This window comes from Prinia subflava, chromosome 8, assembly GCF_021018805.1.
Source record: "Prinia subflava isolate CZ2003 ecotype Zambia chromosome 8, Cam_Psub_1.2, whole genome shotgun sequence".
Taxonomy (NCBI): domain Eukaryota; kingdom Metazoa; phylum Chordata; class Aves; order Passeriformes; family Cisticolidae; genus Prinia; species Prinia subflava.
This window is the reverse complement of record NC_086254.1, coordinates 6,670,259-6,698,180: the sequence shown is the minus strand read 5'-3', so window position 1 is coordinate 6,698,180 and position 27,922 is coordinate 6,670,259. Positions and strand designations below refer to the sequence as shown.

The following is a 27,922-nucleotide window of genomic DNA, read 5'->3' as shown; positions in this document are numbered from 1 at the left end:
TCTGGGGCAGGCTGGCATGTCCCACGGCACTCGTGGCCTAACCCAGGCCTGGCTCCAGGCAGTTCCCTCAAGCCAGCTCCCCGCTGCTCTCGGCAGCCTCAGAAGTGGTTTCTGGCTGGGTGTAGATGTGCCGGGGGGATTTGCTCTCACTGCGAGCTCTGTTCTGAAGAGCTGTGGTCATGTGGCATCTCCTTGAGTAACAGTTCCAATTAAGCTCTCTTGACAAGCTGTTGTGTGACTGTGAAACTAATGGGAGGAGCCCCTTCCTCAGCTGCTGAGGTTAAAAATCCAGCAGGGACAGAGATCAAACATGCAGCTAATTACCCTTTTAACACTTAAACATAACCCCCTCCTCAGGGGAAGGCATCAGTCCCGTGCAGCAGCTTCTGTGCTGGGAATCCTGAGTGCCAGTGTGATCCTGGCTGGCTCAGCACACGCCATGGGGTTGGGCATGGTGTGGGCATGGTGGCTGCAGCCTCTTCCCACTCCAGAGCAGCTACTCTCCACCTTTCTCCTCCCTACATGGAACAGTTATGTCTGGGACAGGTGTAAATCAGGGAATTGCTCACCCCTGCCCCTTGTGGGCTGCAGAAAGGGAGGCTGTGAAGGTGAAACTGGATGGAATATCTGACCCAAACCCTCTCTGTGTCCTAGAGTGCATCTCTGAGGATTGCCGCTCCGTCATCCAGGAACAGGCCACGGCCCTGGGGCTCTCCATGTTTGCACTCCTGGTGAGGAGGTGCACCAACCTGCTGAGGGAATGTGTGCCAGGTAAGGGCTTAGCAGCAGGATCCACGCAGGGCCCCACGAGGCAGCCTGGTGGGGGTCAGGCCTTCCTTCCCTGCTGGTTTTTACATCCCTTCCCCTCTCTTGCAGCCTTAGGATTCTCCCCCAGCAACCCAAGCTCTGCCCAGGTTTTAGCTAGATCAGCTGCAGGAAAGCCCCTGAAGTGTGCAGACAGAAATATCTGGAGGAAAGGGATAGACTGAGGCCATGCTTTCTGCCAGCAACTGGGAAACTTCCCAAAACTGGGACCTGGGAATCCTGTCTCTGTGATTGGTGCAGTGGCACCCTGCTGCCCTGAATAAAAGGGATCACAAACACCCTGGCTCACCCTCCAGGCTAGTCCGTGGAGAGAGAACAGATCTGTCTTTGTGCTTGCTGTGGGTTGTGGCTGTCCAAGGCTGGGATGCTGGGATCTGTGTCATACTTTCCCAGTCCCTGCCTGAGCCTGGCTGTGGTGAGCTGCCTCAGCTCTCACGTCTTGTATTTGCAGTTCAGCCACAAGAGATGGAGCAGGAGGATGAGGAGGATGACATCAAGGTCTCTGCCTTGCCCCAGGACCTGAAGGAGCTGCTGCCCAGTGTGAAGGTCTGGTCGGACTGGATGCTTGGCCACCCGGACACCTGGAATCCTCCTCCAACGTCTCTTGAGCTCCCCAAACAGTACGTGCACCCTCTGGTTTCTGCTCCCTCCCTGAGCTCCTCGTGCCACCCTTTCCCTTGCTCATTCTTTACTGCTGGCTGTGGCACTGTGACCTCAGCACCCAGGCAAGGCCCACTGCCCAGGGAAGGTTGGGAATTTGTCACCTTTGGTGACACAGTGATTTCTTCATTGATGTGTGAGTAAGGCTGGAGGGTGCCTGGTGGCTGCCCTATATTTCCATGTGTTAGAAAATGGCTTATGAGGTGGATTTTTACTTTCTGCTTAGGATGTGCATCTGGTTTTGTTGGGATACCCTTCCTTTAGGTGTTCTGCTGGCCCAGCCAGCTGGACAGGCAGGGCCTTCCTCTGGACTAGAGAGAACTCGATTTCCAGCAGAAGCATTTTGTTACCTTTTTTTTTGACTGAGTCAGACCAACCTTGGTTGGGCTGGGCTAGCCTGGAGCAGCTTGCCTGTTCCTGGAGCTCCAAAAGTCACCTCCCCTCTGCTTCAGAAACCGCTTGTCCCTACCCTGCAACGCACAAAAGGGTTAATTTTCTAAACTGGCCGATTCCAGCCCATTAGTCCATAATGCGGACTAGGCAATTTGCATATTTTTGGACAGAAAATTGAGCGGAGGGGCCAAGTGTGGAGTATGCGAAAGAGCGTCCGAGCATGCTCCGTAGCTGCTTTCCCGCAGGATTTTCCATCTGCCTCCGGTACTCCGGATCCAGAGCCTGAAATCACGTCTTATTGTTAATCCAAAGGAGCCAGAACCCAGGGTGATGGGAAGGCGCATTAAGAGTAATCCAGCAAAGTGGCTTAACCATTAATGGGTCCCCGCTCCGTGCGTCAGGTCCAGTCCTGCTCTCCTGGTTTATTGCCTCTTACTCCAGTTCTTTTTTCATTTGGCTGAGGAAATGGAAATCTCACACAGGAAGTTCTGGGCCTCATTTTGTGGAGATGGAGTCTGTTTTCTGTTTGTCGGCTGCTCGGTGTGGGACCGCTGCCTGCTCATGTGAACTGCTGCCCATCTTTGGGCAGGAACTCAAACTGGGATCCGTCACGTGAGCCTGGCTGCACCAATCCCCCCTTCCCCTGGCGCTGCCTGCGCGGGGAGCAGCCGAGCCCTTGGCCACGGGCAGCCTCGAGATGGAATTTCTGATGGGCTTCACGCAGCCGGCGCTCGGCGCCTGCCCTGGCCGAGCTGCCCCCTCCTCCTGTGGGGCACGGGGCCGTGTCCCCCCAGGGTGACAAAGCAGGTGCTGCTGCTCGCCCCTCGGGGTGGGAGAAGGGGGTGGTGGCAGTGGCAGCCCACCCCAGGGCTCTTGGGGGAGCACTGGGCACAGACTGGGGGCTCTGCTCCACAGGATCCTGATGTGTTCCGTGGAGGAACGAGTGTCTCTGTCTTGCTGAGCCTCTCCACAGAGGGTGGCTGAGCAGCCCCTCTTACCCGCCATGCCCAAACTGTCCCCCCTGCCCCATGCTGGCTCCCAGCTCCTCCACCCTGGTGCTCTTTGGCTCACATGGAGAATCTGCCCTAGCCAGGCTGCTGTTCCAGCCCAGGCCCCTTGGATGGATGGGTGTTGGTGGTCCAGGGCTCCGGGGCAGCAGTGGCTGAGTTTCCATGGAGATGCAGGTAGTGATGAACAGCAGGGAACCAGCTCTGCTCTTGGGCATGACCTGGGATTTGCAACATTTGCCCTGGGGACAGGAAAAGAAAAGGAGAGCGCTGGGTTAGTGTTTCAGCTCTCTATTGACACAAGCCTGCTGGCTGCCCTCAGGCTCTTCAGGAACCAGGTAGAGCTACCAAGTCCAGGGGTTTAGATAGGAACAGCTTCAAAGAAGTTTAGAAGTAAAACATGGGTCAGAGCAGCAGGCGTGGTGGAGTAAGCCAAGGTTTATGGGCAGGGTGAGCTCAGGAGCAGGGAGAGCACGTGAGAAGCAAGTGCAGATGCCAAGTTACAGAGTTGAGTGTGGGACCTGTGCCGTGTCACACATGCTCCTGCCTCTGGGACATGCTGTGATCCCACACTGCCAACAGAGAAGCTGGCTGGATACTCTTAAACCACTTTGCTTGCCTCTTGTGATGGTATGGGCATAGAAAAAAGAGGTAGAAATCCCCTGAAGCACAGCAGCGCCCTGCAGAGATGCCATGAATGTGCTAAAGCTTCTGGAAAAAACAGGCCTCATACCCACCTGGAAGCCCACTCAGAGCCCAGAGCCCGCATCAAAGTGCAGCTCATCCAGGGCCAGAATGCTGGGCTGGGCTTGTGGCCAGCAGGGCAGCTGGGCAGGACTCATCCGGAGCTCTGGGCTGGGGCTGTGTGTCCCAAGGCCTCTCTTGCCATGTTTGTAATCGCTCCTTCTTCATATGGGAGAGAGCTGGGGGACTTTGAGAACGTCTAAACTCAGCCCAGCTGTGGCAGTTGGTTTATTGCTTTCAGCTGGTACTTGAACCCGGGTCCTGGTCTTGGAGTCTTTCCCAGGTTTAATCCCCGGAGCTTTCTCTGCAGCTGTATGACACTGCGCTGACCCCGAATGAGGATAGGAAAATAGAAACGGTGCCAAGCCAGAGTCTCTTTTTCATTTGGAGTCTGGCTGTCTGCCCATGACCAGGGTTACATAATGGGAAACATAGCTGGGGCTCTGGAGAGCCCGCGTTTCACCACGCTGCCCAGACCTTCGCATTCTGATGCTATATATCTTCCTAATTGTAGCTCGGATGCATTTATCACACTGCTGGATTTGAGTCCTTACAATAAAAAAAAAAAACACGAAACCAACCCCACACCAAATTCCTCAGCTCGCTGCTTTCCCCCTTGGACAGAGGCGGAGGGAAAGGTGTGAGGGGTGAGCGCTGCCGGCAGATGGATGTGAGCCACGCGGGAGTGGGCTCCGTGGAGTGGGATGAGAGCTCAGGAGGATGTGTCTTCAGGGTCCTTCTTCTTGGTGGGAGCTTGGGAGTGAACCCTGCTTCCTGGCAGGCATCCTCTCCCTACCTAGGGGCTCAGCAGTCTTGGATTCAACCCAAGCGAGGAGCTTTGTCTTTTCCCAAATCCACCCTTCTTGGTCTGGTGCACTCCTCCAGCTCCTGGCCACACTGCGTGGTCATCATGGCTCAGGGAATGCCCTGGAACAGGTTTTCAGTTGTTGGACTTCCTAACTACCTCTCTGTGTGTATTTGAGAGGTGAAAGGTGTCCTTCCTATTTTGGAAGAGGTTCTCAGTGAGCTTTCCATGACTCTTTCCTCACGTCTTTCCAGAATAGGAGCTAAACTTAACCTTGGACATCTCTGCTTCAGTGCCTCAGGAATTGTGTGTCTGAACCAGGTGTTGCCAGGTCTTCTAGCAGCAAGCAGCTGTCACTTTTGTATCTTAAAATTAATTTCTGTCTTCATGTTTCGTGGCAAACCTTGTGTTGAGTTCTCTGCAGGTCATTGTTTAAGGCAGTTGGAGAAGCATCTTTCAGACCAAATGTCCCCAGCAGTGAATTGCAAAGATTGCGGTGTAAAAGCAGGTATTCTGGGAAAAAGGAAGCAGGGTGGGTCACCCCTAAGGCAGATATTGGCAGCAGATGGCTCAAAAGGTGGATCTCCAAGGAGGCTGCTGTGTAAATGACTCCGTCCCCTTTCAGGATGTGTGGCTGGGAAGAAGGTGAAGAGGGCTGGACAGAGCTGCTCCTTGCTCTGTTCTGTTGCCACAATGAATCCACTGCTAAATGAAGCCCAAGGACTGATGGGGAAGCCACTGGCTAGACAGACACTGCTGCAGGGCTGACCCTGGCAAATCCATGCTCCTTCCACATGGGGCCAAGGGCCTCTCAGTTTGTGGAGACTGTCTGCAAGCATTTAAAAATGGTTAATTTAAACCAAGTATTAAATTAAATCCAAAAGCTGTGAGCACATTCTAGAGCTTACCTTCCCAGAGAGATGTGCCAGATTGCTCTCATCACATCAGTCTCACTGAGAAGTGTCACTGAGATGGCAGCTCCCACTGGGAGGGATGGACAGAGTCTTGCACAGGGGTGCCAAGACATTGCTGGAGTTTGCTGCAGACTAAATGGAAAATCCCTTCTGCAGATCTCATCCTCAGTAACGCTGGCCACCAGTTTCCCTGTTGAGACATCAAAGCCAGGGTTCAGAGGTGTCTCAGTAGTGTAGATTGGAGATAAAGTCGGCCAAAGGAGAAGCCAAAAGTCTCTGTGGAGATGGGGGCTATGGCAAAGAAGAGGTTGGCTGGGAGGAGACTGCACCTCTCCTGGGTAAAGAGTGTCCCTCCAGCTCCAAAGGTGGGTTCCTGGGAGAGGAATGGGTTTGTGAATGACTGGCTGGCCAAGGGGGACCATGTGCAGGGCAGAATCGCTGATGCAGAGGAGCTGTGACCACCTCACCCTGCTCTGGCTGAGTGCACACACAGCTGGTGAAGGCCTTTTGGGAAGAGCTCCCATGGCCAACCCTTTAAAGGAGCCACTTTTAGTTCAGCTTCCCGTGGCCCAGGAGAGAGGAAAGGCCGGGAGGAGGATGCAGAGCATCCAGAGGATCCAGAGGCGGCGGTGCCTGGCCCCGGGCGCGCGGCCCGAGGCGTTTGCCATCTGCACGGCAGCGCGGCTCGGCAGCGCCTGGGAACACAATGCAGGGCTTCTTCTGCGCCGCGCTTTCCGGGCTTGTGCTGCAGCTGTGCAGTTTGGATGTTAGTGTTTAAACAAGCTGGTATTACACAGGAAATGGCCACCTCCACAGGCCCCCGCAGGCTTGTAACATGGGGTCATTGTGCTTGATATTAATCACCAGGCAGCCCGCACCCCCAGTGAGGATGGCGGATCACGCCGGAGCCCCGCGAGGGGAGTTGGTGAGCATCACCCTGGCATCCTCTGCTCTCCCGAAGCTTCTCTGCATGCCTTCTGCCTCATGATGATGCCCATTCTGGCACCATCTCTGCCCTCCCCAGCCTCACTGGGGCTGTGCTCAGCCCCGGGGCCGTGGTCCAGCTCGCTGCGCACTTGCACGGCTCTCGCCGCTGCCTGGCCGGGCCGTGTCCGTCGGCGTTGCAGCTGGGCTGCGCTCACACTGACAGCTACATTAAACCTGGAATCCTGAGGCAATAAAAAAGAAATTAACTCTTATTTTTTTTTCCTGTCCTAGTGGAATAAGCAAATGTAAATGTGTCTGTGGGGAAGCGAATGAACCCCCGTTCCGAGGAAAGACCTCGCGCTCACCCCCTTCTCGCTTCCTCGGTTAAAAGCTCTGGGAGCCTCGTCCCTGTACCTGGGAGCTGCGTGCCTGGGCTCAGTGTCAGTAATTCGGGGCCTCCCTCCGCTGAGGGACGGTGAAACTGTGGCACTGTGCGTGCACAGAGCTCCCAGGCACCTGGAGCTGCCTGGGCTCTGCACAGAGCCTCTGGCAGTGGGGTGACATAAGCCAGAAATGCCTGGGGCTGGCCCTGAGGTGGTCCTGGGCAGGGGCAGTGGGGAGAAGGAGGCTGACAAGGCTCATAAGTGTTGTGTGACCTTCCAGGGCAAGTGCATGTCCCAGCAGGAGATTCACAGGGCTGTAGGTGTCAGTGTGAGCCGTTTGTCCTCGCTGGCTTTGCCAGCAGCAGCAGCTGGTGAATGATCTTGGTGGTGGCAGTGATGGGAGATGTGCTGCAGAGGAGGAGCTGCACCCGAGGGGGTGGCAGAGAATGGTCAGAACTGATCTCTGCAGTGCTGCCTCTGCCATCACGGGAGAAAATCAGGGAAAAATGCCAACTCGAGTTCCTTGGCTTTCTGAAGCTCTGCAGGGTGCTGCTGGGGTAGCAGGGCAGTGAGAGCTGGCTACCCAGGGAGCCAGCACAGTCTGAGGTTTGACTGAAGTGAGCCCAGGGTGGGAATCTGTCACATCCAGGGCAAATGGGAGATGTGGCAAGGCACTGTCAAGCTTTAGGTGAAGGATGAAGTGACAGGGGCTGCTCTCACACTCAGGGGTGCCCTGCCTGGCAGTGCTGCCCGGGGGGAGAGGAAAGGGAGCTGCTGGGCTGGGTGCCTGCAAGGGCATTAGCAGTGCCAGCTCAGAGACTGTTCCTGTGGCATTTTTCTGACTTAGGATGCCAAGCCCTGTGGAGGGAGATGCTCCCTGTACTTTATCTGTGCTGATAACCCTGCCCCCACTACCCTGGCCCTGCTGTGAATCCCAGTCCAGCTCAGCATCCTGCCCCTGCCCTCTACCTCCTTCTCACCCTCATTGTCATCATCATCCCCTGCCTGCAGCTCTGTTTTTTGGGAATATGGGTGAGCGTTCTGCAATGTGTTTCTTTCCCCTCTCTTCTACCACAGCCCCATGCACCTGGCTGTCCCAGCCCCCTGGAAATATCCCCTGCATCCCTGCCTGTCCCCAGCACCCCAGTGCTCTCATTCCCCAGCACTTTTGGGCACTTTTCCCATTCCTCTCCTTGCTGATGCCTCTGCACCTCCTTCATCCCAGCGAGCCCCCGTGGCCGTGGGGCCCCACCAGTGCTATGTGACTGGCCTCAGGCAGCCAAGCCCAGTTGCCAGCAGGGCACTGGGGGAGGCTGAGCCTCCCAAGCCCTGTGCATCTCCCATGGGCAGAGCTCGCCTTGGAGGTGGCCCAGAGCAGCCCTATCACATCCGGTGCTTGTCTCTGCAGCCTGGGCCGGAGGATAAACTATCAGGGCTGTGGGGCAGTGGATCATTCCTCTTATTATTTTCTTCTTTTGCAGATAGGGGTCGTGGAAAGTTCAGTTCCTTTTAACCCTCGCAGCTCTGTTTATTTTCCAGCTGGTAGCACAAACGCAGCGTTTCCCATTACATCACAAAGGGCCTCGGACAGATCCCTCCGAAAAACGTGTTGCAACTGTTTATTTTTTTCCATATTTAAACATTTCTGACAGCCAGACCTGGCTGAGCCAAGCGATGGAGCTTTGTGAATGAACCCAGCTCCTGATGTCTGTGACCAGAGGGTTTTGAAGGACCTCTTCTCCCCTGCAGGACGTGGGCTAGGGCTGGCTCAGGGACGTGGGCGACTCTGCCTTACATGTGTGCTGATTATGTGCCGGGCTTTGATTAATGGCTCCTCATTCTGCCTGGCTCCCAGGACGCTCTTGAAAACAAGATGTTTCATTTCAGTGTGCTTTCCTGGTACACTGATTCCCGTAAATAACCCAGTGCAGACTCTGTCCACCTGGAGCAGTTCAAAGAGCAGGGGGCCTCCCTCCAGCCCTGGGCTGCCTCGGCCTGCACCGGTCACTGCTGCACCCCTGGGGATGCTGGATTCCCTGTGCTTTTCTCCAGAGGTGTGGGCTGGACGAGCAGCTTACCAGAAGCACGTCAGCCCCAGTTTCCCCTATTTCCTACTCAAATCCCAGTTTACATCCTAAAAAATGCCCCAGTCTGAGTGTTTGTAGGAACAGGAGGGAGAAATGCAGTGCTAGGCAGCCTGGTCAGCTGGAGTACCCCAGTGTTTGTTGTTTCCCTGCTTTCTCCACACTGGCTCCCTCTGGGGTGCTGGGACATCCCCAGGTTGTGCTCAGCCATGGGGATGTGTGATGGGAAGCGGTTCAGGGTTCCCGTGTTTGCACCCTGGACATCTCTGCCACTCTGGGAACGTGAGACACGGCAGAGGCAGCTCTGCAGGTCACTGGTGAGGGTTGAAACCCATGGCCAGAAGCAAAACGCAGCTTTAACCCCCCATGGCAGGGGTTTAACCGTGAAAATCTCTGTGCTGCAGAGCGTGGCTGCATGGTCACAGCAGATAAGAGCTGCACAAAGGAGAGGAGGCGAAGGAGAGGATGCTCCAGGCTGGGCTGGAGCCCCCCAGGGTGGATTAGAGCCCCCCAGCCCCGACAGCAATGCGGGTGTTCACTCTGTCCTTCCAGCAGCTTTCAGATTGAGTAACGAGCATCCCTTCTCCCATCTGGAGCGGGCTGGGCTCCTGCCGGCACCGCAGGGCAGGGCAGGGCAGCGGTGACACCCCGGGAGCTGTCCCCATCGGGGGGACACGGTGGCAGCGCCGCCGGGTGAGGGTCACGGTGCGTGGCGGGGCCGGTGCCAGCGCAGCTGCGGCGGGGCCGTCCCGCGGGGCAGGGCAGCGGCGGTGCCTGCCTCGCCTCACCTCTCTGGTATTCGCTGCAGCATCGCAGGCAACTCCCAACGCATTCCAGCCCTGAATTGCTCACGTCTCTCCTCGTTCTCCCAGGGTCTCAGTAGATGTGTGGGCGACGCTGGCTGACTTCTGTAACATACTGACCACAGTGAATCAGTCGGAGGTGCCCTTGTACAAGGACCCAGATGACGACCTTGCCCTGCTTAGCCTGGAAGAGGATCGGCTGCTCTCGGGCTTCGTTCCCCTGCTGGTCGCCCCCCAGGAGCCCTGCTACGTGGAGAGGACCTCGGACAAGGTCAGCAGTAGGCCAAACATCCCCCCTCGATTCCTCCAGACTTTTATTCTTGGGAAGTTTTCTGTGCAAACGGAACACGATTAAGTCATTGAGAAGGGTGTTAAGGGAAAATATCGACCTTTCAGCCGCTGACATCCAGCTCTGTGTCATGAAAACCCCTCTCGACTTCCTCTGGTGTGTGTGTGCTCGCTGGCATGTTGTATATACGATCATTTCCTCACTTGTTTAAATAGTGCAGCTTGTGTTGGCAGAGCTCTCGGTGCACTCCAAATGGTTTGCATCATGCTTAAAGCACCCTCCCCCTCCCCCCGGCCACAAAACTCTGCCTTAGGAAGGCAGCCAGGACTTTTTTCCTTCTCTAAAGAGGAGAGTGATAAATAGGTGACTAGAGAGAAGCAGACACCATGTGTTAACGTACAAAAGGCTTTTAGGAATATGAAGCATTCCCCACTGCCCGCTCTCTATTTTCCTTTCTTTGCTCTAGGAGCCCATTCTAGGCTGAACTTTCCTTTGGCTGTTTGTTTTTAGAATAATGAAATCAGTTCCCTTGTTGATGTGGGGTTTTGGGTCTGCTCTCTGCCACCACCTGGCCAGGAGGGATCTGGGGGCTTCACTTGGAGAATGGTGGGGGATGGAGGAGGCACAATGGCATTTGTTTTGCACGCCCTTGGAGGCACGGCAGGATGAGAGTGGCTCTCAACAGTTTCCTGCTCGGAGGCAGAACTGCAGCTCCAAAAACGTGGCTCATCTGGGAAGCTGCAGTGTCCCCTCCCTGAGGGGTTGGTGCTCCAGGAGGGGAAGTGAGGATGCAGAGCAGGTTTCTGTGGAGAGACAATGGCAAGATGCCTTTCCTTGTGCCACTTCTTCTTCGTGATATTGTCCTGAAATGACGGTGAGAAATTCAGGACCTTTCTCACAGAGAGACCCAAAGGTGCAAATTTCTGTTTCACTTCTCTGTCTGCCCCAGCCTGGGCTCACAGCACTGCCTGCAGCACGGGAGCACAGCCTCCCAGTAAAACCAGGAGCCCTCTCAGTTTGGGGAAGCAGCTTTGTCCAGGAAGTGTCTGTGGAAGCATGAATTTTCAAGGCCCTATTTGACAGGGTTAAAATAAACATGCAGTTGCCATTGCTGCCCTAAAGTTTGCCCAGTGTGTGTGGTGGTCTCGTGAGGGTTCTGCTGGGGACAATCCAAGTGTCCCTATACAGACAATCTTTTCCCAGCAGCCACAAACCAGAGCCCTGAGCAGGCAGGTGAGGTGGCTGAGCAGCTCTGGTGCCCTGTAACTTGTGGGAGGGGGCTGGTATTCCCTGAACTCTGCCTCCTCTAACCACACACCAGTTTATTTGGAGTGCCATCTACCTGCCCTGCCAGGCACTTGCACTCATCTTTGTGTCTTCATCCTGTAGCTACACCTGAGCTACTGAGCTGAGTTCTCCCCGTCCCAGCTCCCTTTGGTTCTGGTGCTTTGTAAAAAACCTGCACAACTCCACAGGCAGAGCACACAGCTCAGCACCAGGCACCCAGGGATTTGGGAATATCAGGCATGGTGTTATCTCAGTTCTGCTGAAAAAGCAGCACCAATCCCAGAGGGAAACAGCCAGGCCTGGCTGTGCCTGTACCCTTTATTTCTTTCTGACCAGTGTTTTTATTAATGGTCAGACAGGTGAAACAGCAGGTGTGCACTTTGACTGTGCAGGGGACACCTGAGAGGATGAAGGTGAGGACAGTGAGTTAGGAAAGAGCTCAACAGCCTGATTTCCAGGAGCAGCCTGGATGAGTGGGGCTTTTCAATCTAAAGGAAATTCAGGGCAGAGGCAGAGAGGAGAACAAGGTGCCCTCCAGCTCCATGCTGAAAAGCACAGGAAGGAACAGGCAGAAACTGTAGCAAAGTAGATTAAGACAAAACTTTAGGAAAGGTTTCATACCTCTGGGTAGTTCAGCACTTGAGAGCAGCCTCCTTAGTGAGTCTACAGGAACTCTTCAGCCTTGGAGATTTTAAAAGGCTGGGTGATTCTCAGGTACAGCTTGGGTTGAGGCAAACACCGTGGAATAGAAGGCAAAGTGACCTCTTTGGATGATCCTACCCCATTTTCTGCAATTTGGAAATGCTCTAGAAAGAGACTGGAGTGGCAGCTGCATTAATATAGTAAGTGACTACCCTGTTCCACAAATCTTATCCCTCTGCAGCATAAATGAAGGAATTACTGGACTCTGCAGGAGTGAGGTGTTGCAGAAGGCACTGCAGAGCCAACCAGGACTGAGAGGCACAAACCCACATGGGAGTGACTGTGAGCAAGAATCAAAAAGCACTTTCTAGCAAAGAATCCTCCAACTCAACTGAAACTTATGTGCCATCTCCACTCCCCCATCTGCTCCTTGGCCTCCCTGTAGCCTGCAGAACCCAGGTGAATCCAACTCCTCAGCAGTTCATCAGTTTGAGGCCAGGTTGGATGGGGCTTGGAGCAACCTGCTGTAGCAGAAGGTGTCCCTGCCCATGGCAGGGCGTTGGAACTGGATGATCTTTAAGATCCATTCCAACCCAAATCATCCTGAGCCTATGGGATGCATCTCTGGGCTGTTTGCAGTGGAAGGGTGCATGTCTGTGCTGAGCATGGTGGCATTTTGGGATCTGTGTCCCTGCCCCTCCAGTGGGCGATGGCAGTGGAGCAACTCTCTCTGGCACTGATTTTTTTTCCCATACTATTTTTTCATTGCATTTTAGCAGGAGTTTATTTTTGCACCCAATTCTTTCTGTTCTGTTCTCAGTCTTGGCCCAGTTTTCAGGCCAGATTCTTTACTGGAGAGGCAATGAGAATGCACTGCTCTTTATATGGCACAGTGTGAATGTCTTGTGGGTTCTGGTGTGCCAGAGTGACTCCAGTCCCTTTTCTACCACTTGCATGGCTAGGAAGAGGCAGTTGTCTTTTACTCCAAGGACATCTCACCTTGCTTGTTGATGCTGAAAATCCTTACCCCATTCTTTTACCCTCTAGCTTCTTAATTAATTTGTAACGTTTCAGAGGAAAAGAATCTGTTGAAAGGCAGAATTGGAGGGAATTTGACTTAAAATGGTGTTGGGTTCTTTGCTCTACCAAGAGGGTGGTTGTTTTGTAAGCTGTATAGGACAAACACTGTGCTTCCCACTCCTTTTTGTTCTCCACGTCCCATTTAGCAGATGGAGTGCAGAATTCAGCCAGAGTTTCTCAGTAAGTTTTTGAGCATTTGGCCTGGCTCTTATTTTGAGTGAAAACGTTCTGACTCCGTTCACTGCCATGAAGCCGCGCGTTCGAATTCCTGCTGGAGCCAGTGGGACACTTAGAGCTTCCCATCATCTCCTGCACTGTCATTGGAGCTGGGACCAACAAAAGCTGGCTCCGGGGTGAGCAGAACTCGGGGTTGTTTTCCTGGGTGTGTGTGTTGGGCACATCTCCACTGCAGCTTGTGTGATGGAACAGCACCGAGTACCACTCAGCAGCAAACTATGCAGCCTGGTGCCTGAGCTGTCAGCTGTGTCTGCAGCCTCTGCAGCCCCAGGAGACACTGCCAGGACCTCCCTCACCCAGCCTTGGACTCGAGGCAGGAGCAGGGAGCAGCAGCATGGCTGAGTTAAGGTTGGGAAGGGGGAAGGTGGCAACTGTGGAGTCATGGTGCTGGTAATGGAAAACACTTGGGTCGTGTTGAGGTTGAAGAGAGTCCTGGTGGTGCTGCGTGGGTGCAGCCCTGGGAACCTGGGGCACGTCCTGGATTCTTCAGCTGTGTCTGGATGCTGTTGTCTCGGGAGCATCCTGCACTGCAGTGACCCCATGGAGCTCGTGGCAAAGCTGGAAGAGGGCTGCAGATATCCCTGATGTGGAGCAGAGCAGGGAGGTTCTCCTCTCTGCAGGCATCGATTGCCACATCCCTGCAAGCTCTTCATGGGCTCAGCGTGTGCATTCCCCAGGCCTGTGCCTGCAGCACACCCTCTGCCACATGCCCCAGCCATGGGCAGATGTGGAGGAGAAAGTGTTAATGTCCCTTCCCACAATAAACCTCTCTGCATGGGGGGTCCTGAAACCTGAGCCTGTCTCTCCTCCCCCAGCCCTGACACACGTTAATAAAAGGTTTTTAAACGCCAATAAAAAGGCAGCAGCCCCAGCTCACCAGGTCCGGGGCCCAGGGTCCTTGGGAAGGCACTTCACAAATGTGTTTTTTGCATTTTCAGGCTTTTGGCTGGTGAATAAGATTGAGGAGAAATACTCCTTCCCCTGATAACAATACAGTGAGACGCAGGATCAGCAGTGTGTGGATTAAAACCAGACGGTGCATGATTAATACATGTGCTTATAGGGCCAGTCACCGTGGTTCCCTCCTCTCAAACAGAAAGGCACTTTTTTTTCCTTTCCCTCATGTGCATGCTCATGTGTGGAGTGGACTGTCTCAGATACTCACCACTCAACTGGTCTCAACCCTGTCTCACCTCACCAGGCAAATGAAAGCCCTAAAATGTGAGGCTCTGAAAATTAATTAGCAATATTTTACAGCCAGACCTACAAGCTGGGTATTGCGTGGCTCCTCCAGCTCTGGGGTGGCCAGTGAGCTTCCCACACTTGGTGCTGTTCCTTGTTTCACTCACCTGTCAGTGCAGATAGCCTAAATCCCAAGCTTTATTCTCCCTAGAAATCCCAAATCTCCTTCCTCTGCACTGTCCAGCCCAGGTGGATAGTTCAGTTGTGACCCTCTCTCTAGTTGTCCCAACATGCTCCAGATTTGCAGTAGCCTTTGGATTAGCTAGGAGTTAATTATTATTTAGACTTGGGCTAAAATTAGTCCTGTCTTGTTATTCACTTCACTTATTCATGGTATTTCAGTCTTCCTAAGACTCTCAGAGATCTCTTGGCAGTGTGTAGTCATGTCTGATGCCTCTTGGAAAGGGAGCCCCGCGTTTAAAAGCCCAGGAGGAGTAGCTGTTGGAGTGACTGGGCTCTGTCATGCCTCTAAACACCAGGCTTTTTGTCCTTTCTGAGACCTGCTGACTCCTGGAATGCCAGGGATTAAATCCACCTTGGAGTGGCTGCACTACAGTGATCTTGGGAGGACTTTTTGCAAGGCATCAGAGAAAAGGTAGCAAGACCAGGGCTCTGAGAGCACAAAGTCTTTGTAAGCAAAGAGAAAACCCCAGTGAGCAAATGTAACTGTTTTCTCAGCATCCTTTCCATATTCCCATTCCATAGCCTTGGAGCATCTCCTCCAGCTGGCAGGCAAATGCTCTCAGCCCATGAGAGCGAGAGCTTCCAGCTCGGAGCTTGGTCCAGAGAGGAAAAGGGAAACTGTGAGCAGAGATCGGAGCCCCAAACAGGAGAGTCCAGCGAGGAGTCATCCTTGAAAAACTCCTTCCATTCCTGCCTGCCTTGGTTTCCAAACAAGCAGTGAAAGATCCCTGCCACAGGCAGCCCTGCTCGGAGCGGGGACTTGGCAGGAGCTGGCAGCCCCGAGGCAGCAGAGTAAGAGATGTTTACATTTTCTGACCAGTATCTGAACTCCATCCCAGCCTCGACCTTCCCTTTCATGTGGTGCCTTTGGATTGTAAAAGGCAATTAAACTAAATTATGGGCCATGTTGGAAGATGATGTCATGGGGTGATGGAGGAGAGGCTGGATTTTATGCCACCATGAAGGTAGCATGGGGAACATCACCTGCTTTGAACTCCTCAGCTGTCCTTGGCATCACCTTGAACCACGAGTGCCAGGGGCTGTGTGGGCACCATGGGATCCTCCCTCTGCCTTTGCCAGATGCCTTTAGCACAGAGGGAAGTGCCAGGCTCAGTCCATGTCCGCAGGTCTGGGTGGCAGAGGAGGCAACACCAGTGTCTGTTGTGCTGTTTTAAATGCAGCGTTGTAACGATGGGCACAAGTCCTGCCCAGTGACTGCTGCAACATCTCCTAGGATTGTGCAGAGCATCTTCCAGGGAGGAATCCTGTTCAGTTATTGTTTGGCCTCAGTTTTTAATCACTTCTTAAGCTGAGAGAGTTCTGAGGATGTTCTTAAAATTGAGTTTCTGCAGCTGAAGGTAAAGGAAACCGATGGCAAACAAGCACTAGCACAGCACAAGGACGCTGAATCCAGCACTGGAGAAATCTGCAATGTGGAATAATAGTTCAGCTTCTTGAAGGGGGGGGTGGTTGGGTTAAAAAGAAGGAAAAAATCCTGCAATAAATCTAGCGAGTGGAATCTGCGGGAAATGATCCCATCTGGAAAACTCCAGTGCTGGTGCTGCTGAAGGCTTAAGGAGCGATGCAGATCGCAAAAAGCAAAGCCTGCAGTCTGAGGATGACAGGTTGCTTAATTGATGTCCATTGCAACTGGTACTCTGCCAGTTTATGTTGGCCACCTGCCAGCGTGCTGTAATTTTGGGGCCAGGTGTGAAGCGTTTCTGTTCCATCTTGTTCCCAAGCACCTACAGAAGCCTCACACATCTCACTCGAGGCTGCAGCCCTGTAGGAAACAGCTGTACAGGTATAGGTGAAAGGAAATGTCACAGCTGGGCTGGGAGCCCTCCCCCGTGCCTTGCCCAGGGCTGTGTTTGGGGGGCCACCCCCCCTCTCCACCCCCACACCGGGTTTGGGGAGGTGGTCACTGTCACAGGCACACCTGCCTGTCTGTCAGCAAGGTGCTTTGAACATCAGGGAGCTTCTGGGAGGAATGCACAGGTCAGAAACCCCCTCTTCAAAGAGGAGCCCACAGTGGTGTGCATCAGTTCTGGGAATGGGGAATCCAGCCCGGGAGAGCCCCGGATGCTGGCAAGCTGGGGGAAGCTGTGGCCATCTCCACGGGTTTTTTCTCTCTCATGAAACCACAAGGAAATTTCCAACAGCAGGTCTTGTAGCAAGCACAAACCCTGGATTCTGGAAGGCTGAGAACCCTTCAGGATCCTCAGCAAATTGTCACCAGACCCAGTTTCAGTCGCTGTTTAAAACATGCATTATTTCCCAGCTAAATTTGCTTTGTCTCAGTTTCCAATAATTGAATTTTGCTGTAGGTTGGGAAGTCCTGGGTTGCTGCTCTAACTCTGATATGTAAAAGTGTCCCAAGTCCCCCCAGTTCCCATCCTGTTTTTTGAAAGCTGAATAGATGTAGTGAGAGGCAGGAGAGTCTCAGGCATGGCTTGGATCCCCCTGAGCTGCTGTCCTGGTGTGTTTGAGCCTGGCTGTCCAGGCTCCGCAGGAGGAGGTGACACTGTGACACTGGAGGTGTCCTGTCCCACTCTCCTCTGTACCCATGGACACTCCCAGTGTCCTGCAGCCTTTGCTCCTTCCTGCAGGCACAATTTGGCATTAACTGTGTTAAACAGCACGGGGTTTGCTCCTAAGTAAGTGACTGAGCAATTCCAAGTTTTTGCCTGTTACTGAGCTGCTCTCTTGAAAGCTCGGGAGGGTTTGAGCCGCTGTCTAATCTGCTGGCTTTATCAGGAGAGCTTTTCTTTGTCCAGGTCACTGAACCTATTGTTAAGCAGCATAAGCCCGAGCAAGCTTCCCTACAGCCAGCACTGCCCTCATGTTTACACTGACATTTCAAGACCTCTGCTGACCAGATTTTAATCCAGGCCGTATCCTGTGCTCCGCAGTCTCTCCTGGGGCACAGGAGCTTTTCACGTCCTCCGGCCCCGGCCGTGCTGAGCGCTCAGGGCTGCTGACGCATGGCCCGGGAGACGGCGCTGGAGGCAGCAGGAGCTCAAAGCCCTGCAGCCCCTTTGCCACAGCCCAGCCTGAGCAGGCCCTCCCATAGCCCTGGGCAGGCAGGGTGGCCAGGAGGATCAGATCTGACAGCAGCACCCCCATGCAAATCTCTTGTCCTGCTGCTTTGGCCAGGGCCGAGGGCGGTGTGTGGGAACTGCAGTCGCACTGCGAGGTGAGGAACCACCTGCCAAGGTGTTAAGATCCAGTCACATGTGTTCTCCTCACACCCCGGGTCAGTGAGAGGCAGAGCAGCTTTGTGGTCTGGGCACAGCTTGCAGGGAAGTACAAGGTGCTGCCTTCATCTCCTGCAGGGGGAAGCAGGGAGGGAAGAAGCAGCAGCTGGTGGAAATAACCTTCCCTGTCCCTGAAATGCCTCTTTCCTGGCACGGGGAGGGAAGGAGCGCTACCACGGTGCGTGGGGAGTTTTCTCAAGTGGCTTGTGATGTTTCCATGCCTTCCTCCCCAGCCTTGGATGCACCTCTGCCTCTCCTCCAGGCTCATCTTGGACAGGGCTCTTCAACCACAGTGGGAGCTCCAAGTGAATCAGGGTGTGAGCTGTGCACGTGCCCCAGCACGTGTCGGGTCCTCAGCCAGCCCTGCACAGCTTGGCTCTGGTGTCAGCTAAAGGCTCTTTTAAAGTGTTTTCTGGAAGTGAGAAGGATCATCAGCTCGAGGCAGAGACTGGCAGGATAAATCAGCCTTGTCCCGTGCCTGGGGTTGGATCTTTCCATGCTGATCAGGTGGTGATCAGCATCCTCACTCGTGTCATGGTCAGGTTTGTGTAAGGAGATGGGAAATCTACTTGTGTTTAGTCCTTTTATCCTAAAAGCTGCTTCCAGAGGTTCGGCAGATTCTTGGGAAACGGGAAATGTCCTATTCAAGAAACTCGCTGACCGTGTGTTCCTGGAGTTGGGAATAGTGCAGTGACCCAGGAAAGGAGAGTCAGACCACGTGCAGCACCTCCTTGGAGCACACTGTGTGCACCCTTCCCTTCCCTTGGGATTTTGCAGTGGGAAATGGCCTTGTTTCTGCTGCTCCAGCACCCAAATAGCACAAAATCTGCCACCTCTTGGCAGGACATCAGGCCCAGAGAGTGCACAGCTCTGGCTGTGCAGAGGTGTTGCCATGGCTTTAGTGTACTTGAAATGACATTTTAGAGCCCAGACCTCGTGGAATTTGCTGGTTAGTCTATAAGTGTATTGAAAGGCCTCATTAAAACACCATTCATGCTGGATCCCCTCCCAATGAGCCATCTCTTATTGCTACCCAGAGAAACTCTGAGGAAATGTAAATGCTCTGGATGGCTGAGCTGTCCCTGGGCACGAAGCATGGCCTGAGACAATCTTTGTGCTGCTCAGGTGTTAATGTGGTGCTTTGGATCACATGAGAGGTCTCTGGGACTCAGGGTTGCATCATTCTGGTGCTCAGACTCTTCTTTCTAGTACTGAACTCAGTCCTTGACCTGACTCCTGGCCTCTGCCCTTGGCTGAGCTTTGGAGGGACCCTCTTTCATGGCACTGCTTTGTCTTTGCCCAACTGAAATGCTTAAATCCCATCTGAGGGCGAGGAGGGCTGTGGTATCCACCAAGGCAGCTATGGGAAGGACCTCAGGAAACCCGAAAAAAGACCCAATTAATAACTCCTCATTGTTATCCTGAATAAGAAAGATCCACGTCCTGCAGAGCTTGCCAAAGAAGTGGACGGGGTGGAATGCAGGGAGTGGTCAGCCCAAATAACAGATGGGGATCTACTCTGTCTCTATGGGAGACGGAAGGTGACCTCTGTCATTGAGCCTGGAGTCTGCTCCCCACGTTTCTGCTCCCAGCTGGAGCTTGTGTTGTTTTTGTGGATGCCAAATCCGTTTGCCAGCACTGGGCTGGGGCTGGGCGAGGTTGGAGAGCCCAGCTCCCGTGGCAGGACAGAGCTGTCACCCTCAGTGCCCTCCTGCTGTCACACCCCAAACCTGGGACAGAAGAAGACACCACCATAATCTTATTTATTGGGTATTTTTTTTCTTCTTAAAGTCATTGAAGTCAAAGCACTTCCCAGGCATTAATGAACATATCTCCACAACACGTTGTGACAGAAGGAAAAGCAATTTCCTTGTTAGGGATTGGCAGCAGAGGTACACGGGGCTGAGGGACTGAGCTGGTCCCACAGGAAGCCTTGGCTTCAGGATGAGAACAAACCCCTGATACCCAGGATTTCAGGCCAGTGCCTCAGCCCCAGGCCACCCATGTCCCTTAGGAAGGGGTACTAAGGGAAGGTTCATTGAGAAGCATTAAAATTCTTCCCAAACACAGACCCCACATGAGCAGCTTGACTGCTGCTGGCCTGGCTGTATCTGTGGTGGGGTATGAAAAATGTTGGATATTTAATCCAGCAGATAATTTAATCGCATTTTTCCCCATAACATATTTGCATATATTTCCTTAAACATAAGGTAAAAGCCATAATTTATTTAAATTAACAAAATTTGCCTTAACATTTTACATTCCAGCATTTTACATAAAGCATTTTCTCTGCCATATGTAACAAATATTTGTCTATATGTTTATATATTCTGAATAGTGACAACTGTAGTTCTTATTTGTAGTCATTTCACTGATTTATTTTTTTTAAACTTTCCCAAAACTTCACTGGACTTGGAATAGGTAGATGCACATATAAACACCAGCTCTCAGTATGAAGACAAATGTGTTTTCTGAGGAGTTACTGCCTGCCTGCTCTGTGAACAACAGACCAGATTTACATTCTGGTTCCGTATTTATCTTAAGCATAAACGATGTGCTGTTTATTATAGCAGCCATTATTAGGGAAGGAAGGAGATTTATGTCCACCCACAGAAAAAGATGGAGTTTCTAATCCTCCCAGAGCTGCATCACTTCACCTGATACCTGTTCCAGCGTGATTCCCATGGAAAAGTGGCCCTGGAGCAGGTCCCCAGGGTGTGTCAGGGACGTGCCTGTAGCTGTGCATTTCTGGAGCTGAGGCAGTGACCTCCAGCTGTCGGTGACGTGCCACATGTCTGGTGCTGAGGTCACTCCTGAGGATCATTTTTGAGCTCTTAAGTCACCCAGATGCTTCTCGAACTTGCACCCGTTGCCAGTTTTTATTATTAGCTCCCTCTAGTACCAGTAACTTTTTTTAGTTCTAATGAGCAAAGGTTTAATCAGCAGCGATCTGAGCTTTGCAGAAGCCTCATGGATGAAGTGTTCTTGTCAGTCCAGGCCGTGGGAGCTGAATTTGCTCAGCACTTGCCTGTTTTCACACTCATAATTACAACTTCCATTTAGACATGGGCATCCTCACCAATTTCCCTGTGACTTGAGTTAGTGACTGATGTGGGGAAGATCCTCCAGGTCTCCTCATTTGGGAAGTATGGAATACCTGCTGAACATGCCTTTCTTCCTGGGAATCTCCAGAATCCCTGACCCTGTGGAGGTAGCAAAGCCCTCACCACAGCCACACTTTGCTCTGCAACATCCTCCCCTTTCCAGGATAAAATCCACCACTTTGCAGAATGGTTTATTTAAATGAGGGTTTTTTTTAATGTGGGTTTTTTTGTGCAAAATGAAACATCTTGGCATGGTAAAGTGTGAGGACAGGAGAGAATTTGCTGGAAATTCTGAGAGACTTAGCATGCACGTGCTAATGGGATTTAATTTCCACCCTGCCATGTCTCTCCTCATACAGACTGAAGGGCATGGGCTGTTTCTCCTCGTGATGAAATCCTGGTTTAGATGGCTTCAGGGCAGCCTGGTGCCCCTCAGAGATGCCCCATCCTGTCTTGGGCAGTGCCACCCCTTCCTGCTGGCACCTCACTCCTCCTGGAGCTTGCTCCCTCGGGCAGGATTCCCACTTTTCAGCACTTCCCAGATTTCACCTTGGTTTCCCCCTTTTTAATAGGAATGTTTGGCCTCTTGCACTCGAGCTCGGGGAGGAGCAGCTTGTTTCTGTAGCTGGCCTGGTGCCAGATGTCATCACTTCAGGCAGTGCCACGCTGCACATCTTCAGCAGTTTGAAATGGAGAGACAGAGAGAGACAGATAAGATCAGCAGCTTTAGGTGATGGCATTGTTTCAAATAAACCATGCATGACCCAAAGCTTCCACTTCAAATGGGGAATGAAATTGCTTCATCCTTTGACAGCTTGCTCCATGAAAGAAATTTATCTTCACTTAATTGCTTCAGATCCCAAGAGGCTGTGTACAGTAATTTCTAGGAGATAATTATATCAAATTAAAAAAAAGATGTGACTATCCGACTGCTGAGCATGAATGCAGTGGCCAGAGAGCAGGGAGGGAAGAGGCACCACAGCTGAGCCCTGCTCACAGGATCCCTCTCCTCATGGTCCACAGGCACTTGAAGAGCACAGGAGAGTTTTCCTGCAAGGGATTGCGAGCTTAGAGCTGGGAATTCTGCTCTCCCAGAGCATCTTCAGGAGCAGGGAAGCCTCTGCTTCCCTGCTGGGGCTCGGCAGGGATGCGTGTCACCCATGCCTTGTCCCTTGTGGACAGAACACCTCTCCAGGAGAGCTTGGCAGTGCCTCCATCCGGTTCGTTCTCCCACGTGCATGTACAGTAGAGCTGAGGAACAAGAAAGCTTGTTGATTTAAAAACATGTATATTTAGAAGCAGAGTGTAAACTTCCTGCCCAGGCTGGGATTGGATTCTTGACTATGTTTGAGTTTCCAGTTTTCATTTCCTTTGCCCTCATACTTAACATTGTGTATCTCCCAGAGTGTGCCCCAGACTAATCTCTCTCTCTAACCCTCCCTTGCCCCGCATTTTTCTGCCATTATTTGCACATCAGTTCCAACTCTTCCAGGAAGCAGCATATCTCCTGATTGTCACTCCATGCCACAGCTCAGCCTGGGCTCCTGCAGGTCTCCTGTGTCCCTCTGGAAGTGACCTCAGACCCCAGCCAGCAGCAGATCCGAGCTGGGGACCGCAGCAGGGACAGAGCTGCTGGCAGTTGCCATCCCTCAGAGAAAGATGGGCTCTTGGCACGGGTTTGAAATCCTGAAGGGACATTCATTCCTCTTGTTAGCTCATGGGAAACAGTCACTGACCAGTCCCAGCAGGGGTAAATCCATCTTCTTAAGCCTTGTCTTTATCTCCTTCACATCAGGCTTCACACCCTCCCTGCCTGCTCCTTGTGACAGCTCCTGCCCTGCCGTTGCCTTTACAACCCATATCCTGGGGACAGAGAGAAAGTTGTTCCCCCTAGGGCTGTGACAATTTTTGTGTGTGATCCTGCGTGGGCTTTGAAAGGCTTGACAACAATCCTGAGCCAGAGCTGAGCTCCTCCCCAGCCCTGTGATGTGCAGGCTGGTTTTTGAAGTGCGGTGCTGCTTCAGCTGTTCCCAGGAAGTCTGCAGGGGAACCGTGTTTGTACTAACGAGGTAAAGTCCCCGTGTGTTTCTGGAGGGGATCTGCTCAATGGGCTCTTTGATGTCATCTCACTTTTTGGACTTACATCAAGTAAATCTGAAAAAGAAAAGAAATGTTTTGGCTTAGCCCAGAACATTTGCACCTGAGCAAGATGACCTGTGGCTGTGCTGGTGCCTTAAGGGAGAAATCCGTGGCCACCAGTAGAGCTGTGGCCTGGGGCAGGGAGACGGAGGCTTCTGCTCCCAGAATCTGCCTGGTTGTCTCAAGTGGTGAAAGAGCTGACACAGGTAAGAAAACTCCTCAAAGCAGTTCTCAAACATAGCACTGTCCCCCTGTGCTGATCAAGGTGCTGCTAATGGTTAATTTTATACCACCCTGGGTAGTTCAGGCCGTTTGTGCCACGCTGAGCAGCCTCTCCCATCTCCCTGTGGCTCTAGAGCCCTGGGAAATGTTATGTTGGGATGCCTGCCTCTAAATATCCTCAGATTTCATGTGTTGTCTCCTTGTTCAGACCTCACAGTGCTGCCATGAGGTTTATATTGAATCAGGGGAGTGTTCAGTTGCAGGGGGGTTGGAGCCATGTGGTCTTTAAGGTCCCTTCCAACCCAAACCATTCTGAGATTCTTGGTCCTGGCTGCCTAAGCCCAGCTCCTTCACAGGTCACACATCCTGGTCTGCAGCTCTAGCTTCTTGTTATCTTTTTTTTTTTTTACTTTTTGTATGAGATGTCCTGACAAAGCTTGGCACATCACAACGGGTAGCAGCTTCCACTGCTCTCCCTGACAGCCTCTGCAGCCCAAACAGCCTTTGTCCCTTTGTGTCCTCCTGGGAATGGCAGAACTGGCAGGAGAGCATTTAAGAAATGGAGGATCCAAGGAGCTCATCTGGCTGGAAGCTGCTGCTCACAGCGAAGTCGGCATTTTTGTTTCAGGGGCCATGAGTGAACGAGTTAATGATGATCCCAGATGGCTTCAGACTTTGCCTCTTGCCACCCCTTCTTGTTCCCCCAGGACCTCAGATGGTGGCGGGAGATGAAGTAAAATTCTAGAGTTTATTGTAAAGTTCATCCCTCTCCCTAAATCATGCTGGAACTTGTGTGTGCTGTGTTGGCAGCTTCAAGGGGATGCTACCTGGTAATTAATTAGTTGTCAAGAGACAGCCCAGAGCTTCCAAGTCTTTATATTCTTGCTAATAGAAATTGCTCTGATTACATTTTCCCCCTTGGCTGCAGGGATGGGGAGCGATGGTCCATGGGCAGCTGGAGCACGCCTGCCTGGCCTTTGCTGGGACTGCTCTGAGCGTGCTAGCACACGCTTCCATGAGCACAGACCCTGAGGGAGCCTGAGCCAAGGCTTTGCCAGCCTCTTCTGCTCACGTTTCTCATCACACACTTCCCCTGCCTTTGCAGGTGAGCCCTGCCACAATTTCCCCTCGGCTGCTCCTTGAGGTCTTCCCTTGGCATCACTGTTCCCTTTCCCTGCCCAGACAGAGGTGCTTTTAGAGCCCTTTTTCTGGGCTAAGCTTTGAGAGACATTCAGTGTCTACAGAAGTTCCTGGTGTGTTTTCCCTCAGCCTTGCTTCTGTTTCTTTTTCATTTTTATCTCCATGTTTCTGCAGTTAGTTGTCAGCAGATTCAGTTTTTTACCTGCAGTGTGGTCAGGGAGCAAGAGGTGCCTGGAATTTGGCCTCAGCCAGGCAAGGCACTGGTCCTAAGCTGGGTTACCTTACTCAGTGGTTTGTTAAAGAATCATTTCCAGTTTTTGTGCACTAGTTTATGGTTTTCCTGTCCTTTTTGCAGAGATTCTCTGCTGACATTTCCCCTTCCCCTCCTCTCTGGCCTGTGTCTGTGTGTCCCCCAGCAGCCTGACACCTTGAGCAGGCTCAAAATCAGAATATTAGGAGCTGAACTTCATCATTCATCCTTACACTTCTCTGGTCAGCACCACCACCTTGGGGGCAGCACTGTGTGACAGCCCAGCTTTTGCGAGGTGTCACCCCTCACTCTGCAGCAGGTCCCAGTCATTTTCTGTGTCAGTGATGTGCCTAAAACCAAACCTCACCGTGGCTGCGGGGAGCAGCTGCCTGGGCAGGAGCTGTTGGGCTCAGCACCCCGGAGAGAAGCAGCCCAGCCTTTCTGGCCAGTGCAGAGCCCAGCCCACGGGTGCTGCGGCTCCTTGGAGAGCAGCTCTGCCCTGCTGATTCCCTGGTGGTGCCGGATGCTCTCACGCCTGCCGGGGCTGTGCCTTCCCTTCCCACCCCCGGGGAGCCCCGGGCTCCGACCCACCTGACACGGCCCCTTTGCAGACATATGGTCCCTTCTCTTTGTGTTTGCTTTGGTGTGGGAGGGCTCCACGCTGAACTCCTGGAGCTTTTAAGCTATTGTTAGTGCCGAAGTTTTACAGGCATGGCCCCATCCCTAACAAAGGCAATTAGGATGCTATTCTGTCGGGGCTTTGGGGATGAGAGATTTCTAGTGTCTGGAAGGAGCAGTCTGGAAAGGGCATAATCTAATGCAGAAGATGAAGACAAAGGCGTTTTGGAGGCAGGATGTGGGGAAAAAGGGCATGAGATGCTCAGAGGGCAGAGCTGCAGGACTGGGGATGCAGCAGCCCAGCAGCTCAGGGTGCAAGGGTGGAGTGAGCAGGAGAGCAGCAGAGATGCTGCTCTGGGCAGGTGCAGGGAGGTGTTTCTGCCAGGGTGGGGTGAAGGAGGAAGGACTGGGGGGAAGGGGAAAGGTTGGGTGTTCTGTCCTCGGGCAGGAAATGGTGGTTCTGGTGAGAAAAGTGTGGGGTGGAAAAAGCCCCAAGGTGTGACAACCACTAGAGTGTGACCCTGCAGAGCAGTGAGCAAAGGAGATGGAGGTGACAGTTGAGACAGGAGTGTCACAGGGCTGTTGAGTGATCTTGGAGGTGGCACAGGAGGGTTGGGGGAGGAGGAGAGGGTCACAAGAGCCACCAGCACCATGTGGATTGGTGCAATTCACCCAGGGCGAGTCAGGAGGCCGTTCCCAGTCACAGGGCTCGAGTTGCATTTCTTGCTGCTGGCTCCTTCCTCGCTTGGCTTTTCCAGCATCTGATCTGAGTGTTTGTTTGCTTCCAGTGATTTCAGTTGTTTTCTATTTTAGCTCCTGACCCCGAGTGCCTGGGCTGGGGCAGGCAGGCACCGTTTGAAAGCCGCCACTTGGCGGCAATAACTGTTCGAGCCTCGGAGCAGCACCCATCTAACCCCTCTTTTCACACACTCAGAGCTTCCCAAACATTAACCTTTGGATTAAAATTTTCCATGCTTGGTCTCTCCCCAGATGTGATGTCTGAGCTTTGGTTTGGGTTCATGTTTTTCCTGTTTGCTGGATTCGTATTATGGGAGAATGAAAGAAATACTTTTCCCATTTACAAAAAAAAAAAAAAAAAAAATTATAGTCTTCATTTATTTGGGTTTTTTTTTTCATTCGGGGATTCACCAAAAATGGTTGAAGTTTGAAGCCAGAAATAATTAGCTTGGCTGCAGCAGGCTGTTGTCACAGCACTCAGAGAAGTGCCACAGCTCCAGGTGTGTGACACCGTGGGTGCCACCAGCACAGCCCGCACAGCTCACTCCAGGTACTGCCAGCAGAGCCAGGAGAGCCTTGCTGTGAGTCAGCCTGAGTAACTCCAGATCTGCAAGAGGGCGTCTGGCTTTTTGTTTTTCAGAAAAGAGGGAAAAAAAAGAGTTGTTTTTCATGCTGCACATGCAGGCTGCCGATGGGCCGGGCTGAGTCAGGCGCGGGGCTCGTCACCGTCACCACGCCATTCCCAGTGCCCCGCTCCCGCCACAGCTCAGGGCCTGCCTGGGGGAGGACGGGCTGGGGACACAGGGTGAGCTCACCCCGGGGTGAGCCCCTGCCCCTGGAGCAGCGTGGCTGTCACTGCCCTCCTCTGCAGGACAACCTGCCTCCTTTTGTCTGATATCACCGCGTGGCTGCAGCGTTCAAACACTCAGATCCCGCTCTTGACACCTTCTTGAGCACCTTGGACAATGCTCTGCGTTTCCCTGCTTTGATTGTTTTTTATTTTTCGCTGGCTGCTGCGCCCCTCCTTTGTGCTCCAAGTCTGCTCGCTGCTCATCGGGTGGGGACCTGTGCTGCTCACACCAGCGCTTGTAATGTCTGGCCTGCAGCTCTGCCAGAGGCCAGAGTTGGCTCTCAGTGCACGGCTGGATCGCGAGGACGGTGTTAGCTGGAGGGTGGAGTGAGCGAATACCCCTCTCTTCCTACTGTGCTTTCAGGAAATGTCTCTAATGCAGCTGTAAGTGTGAATGAAGTCAAAAGGATGGATCGGTGCCCCCGCTCCAGCCCACCCCACTTGTCGGGGCCCATCCAGAGTCCCCACCCTATTGTTCTGCTTCAGCTCCTGCGTTTCGGGGCAGGGGCCCTGCTCTGCACTCAGCATCCCACTCCCGAGAGGAGGAGCTCTCCCAAAAACAAAGACACAGCGAATAGTTTTCCTTTCCCCAGCAAGCCAACGTTCCAATTCCTCCTTCCCTTCCCTAGGTGTGTTTGCAGCTCTTGGCCCAGCTGGAAGTGAGCAACTGCAAGACTCAGGCCATTAATCATTTGCCAGAAGAGCTGAGTATTGGGTATAAGTAGCAGAGCTGTGCTTGCTGCTTCCTTAAAGCAGAGCAGGATCCTTGTGGAGCAGAGCTCACAGCCAGTGCCAAAAGTTACCTCTCTGGTAGGCTAAGGGAGCATGTCCTGCTTGGAGCAGCCCCTCCTGGAAGAGGACATGGGCTCTCAGGCACAAGAACGTCATCAGGAGTCCCCTAAGTGGCAGCATTTCACTGTAAAGCAAAACAGAGCGTTTGTCCCTCCCTGAAGTGGCTGCTGGAAATGGTGAGAGGCGCTTCCCGCCCTGCCCCGAGCCGGGAGCGTGCTGCCAGCGCGGTTCTTGAGGCAGGGGGGAAATGCCAGTGTTGGGAATATCTCTGGGGCTGTGGTGCAGCAGCCAGCCGAGCTGTGGTGGC

At 52.9% G+C, this 27,922-nt stretch overlaps 1 protein-coding gene across 2 annotated transcripts in view; it reads left to right on the top strand.

Moving 5' to 3' along the window:
* The window catches only part of SMG6 (SMG6 nonsense mediated mRNA decay factor), a 104,173-nt gene that overhangs the window by 49,469 nt on the left and 26,782 nt on the right, over nt 1-27,922 (top strand). For both annotated transcript variants that reach the window (XM_063402604.1, XM_063402603.1), the window contains exons 11-13: nt 655-771; nt 1,277-1,445; nt 9,615-9,816. In XM_063402604.1, coding sequence (XP_063258674.1) covers nt 655-771; nt 1,277-1,445; nt 9,615-9,816 — 488 coding nt within the window. The remainder of the gene's footprint in view (nt 1-654; nt 772-1,276; nt 1,446-9,614; nt 9,817-27,922) is intronic.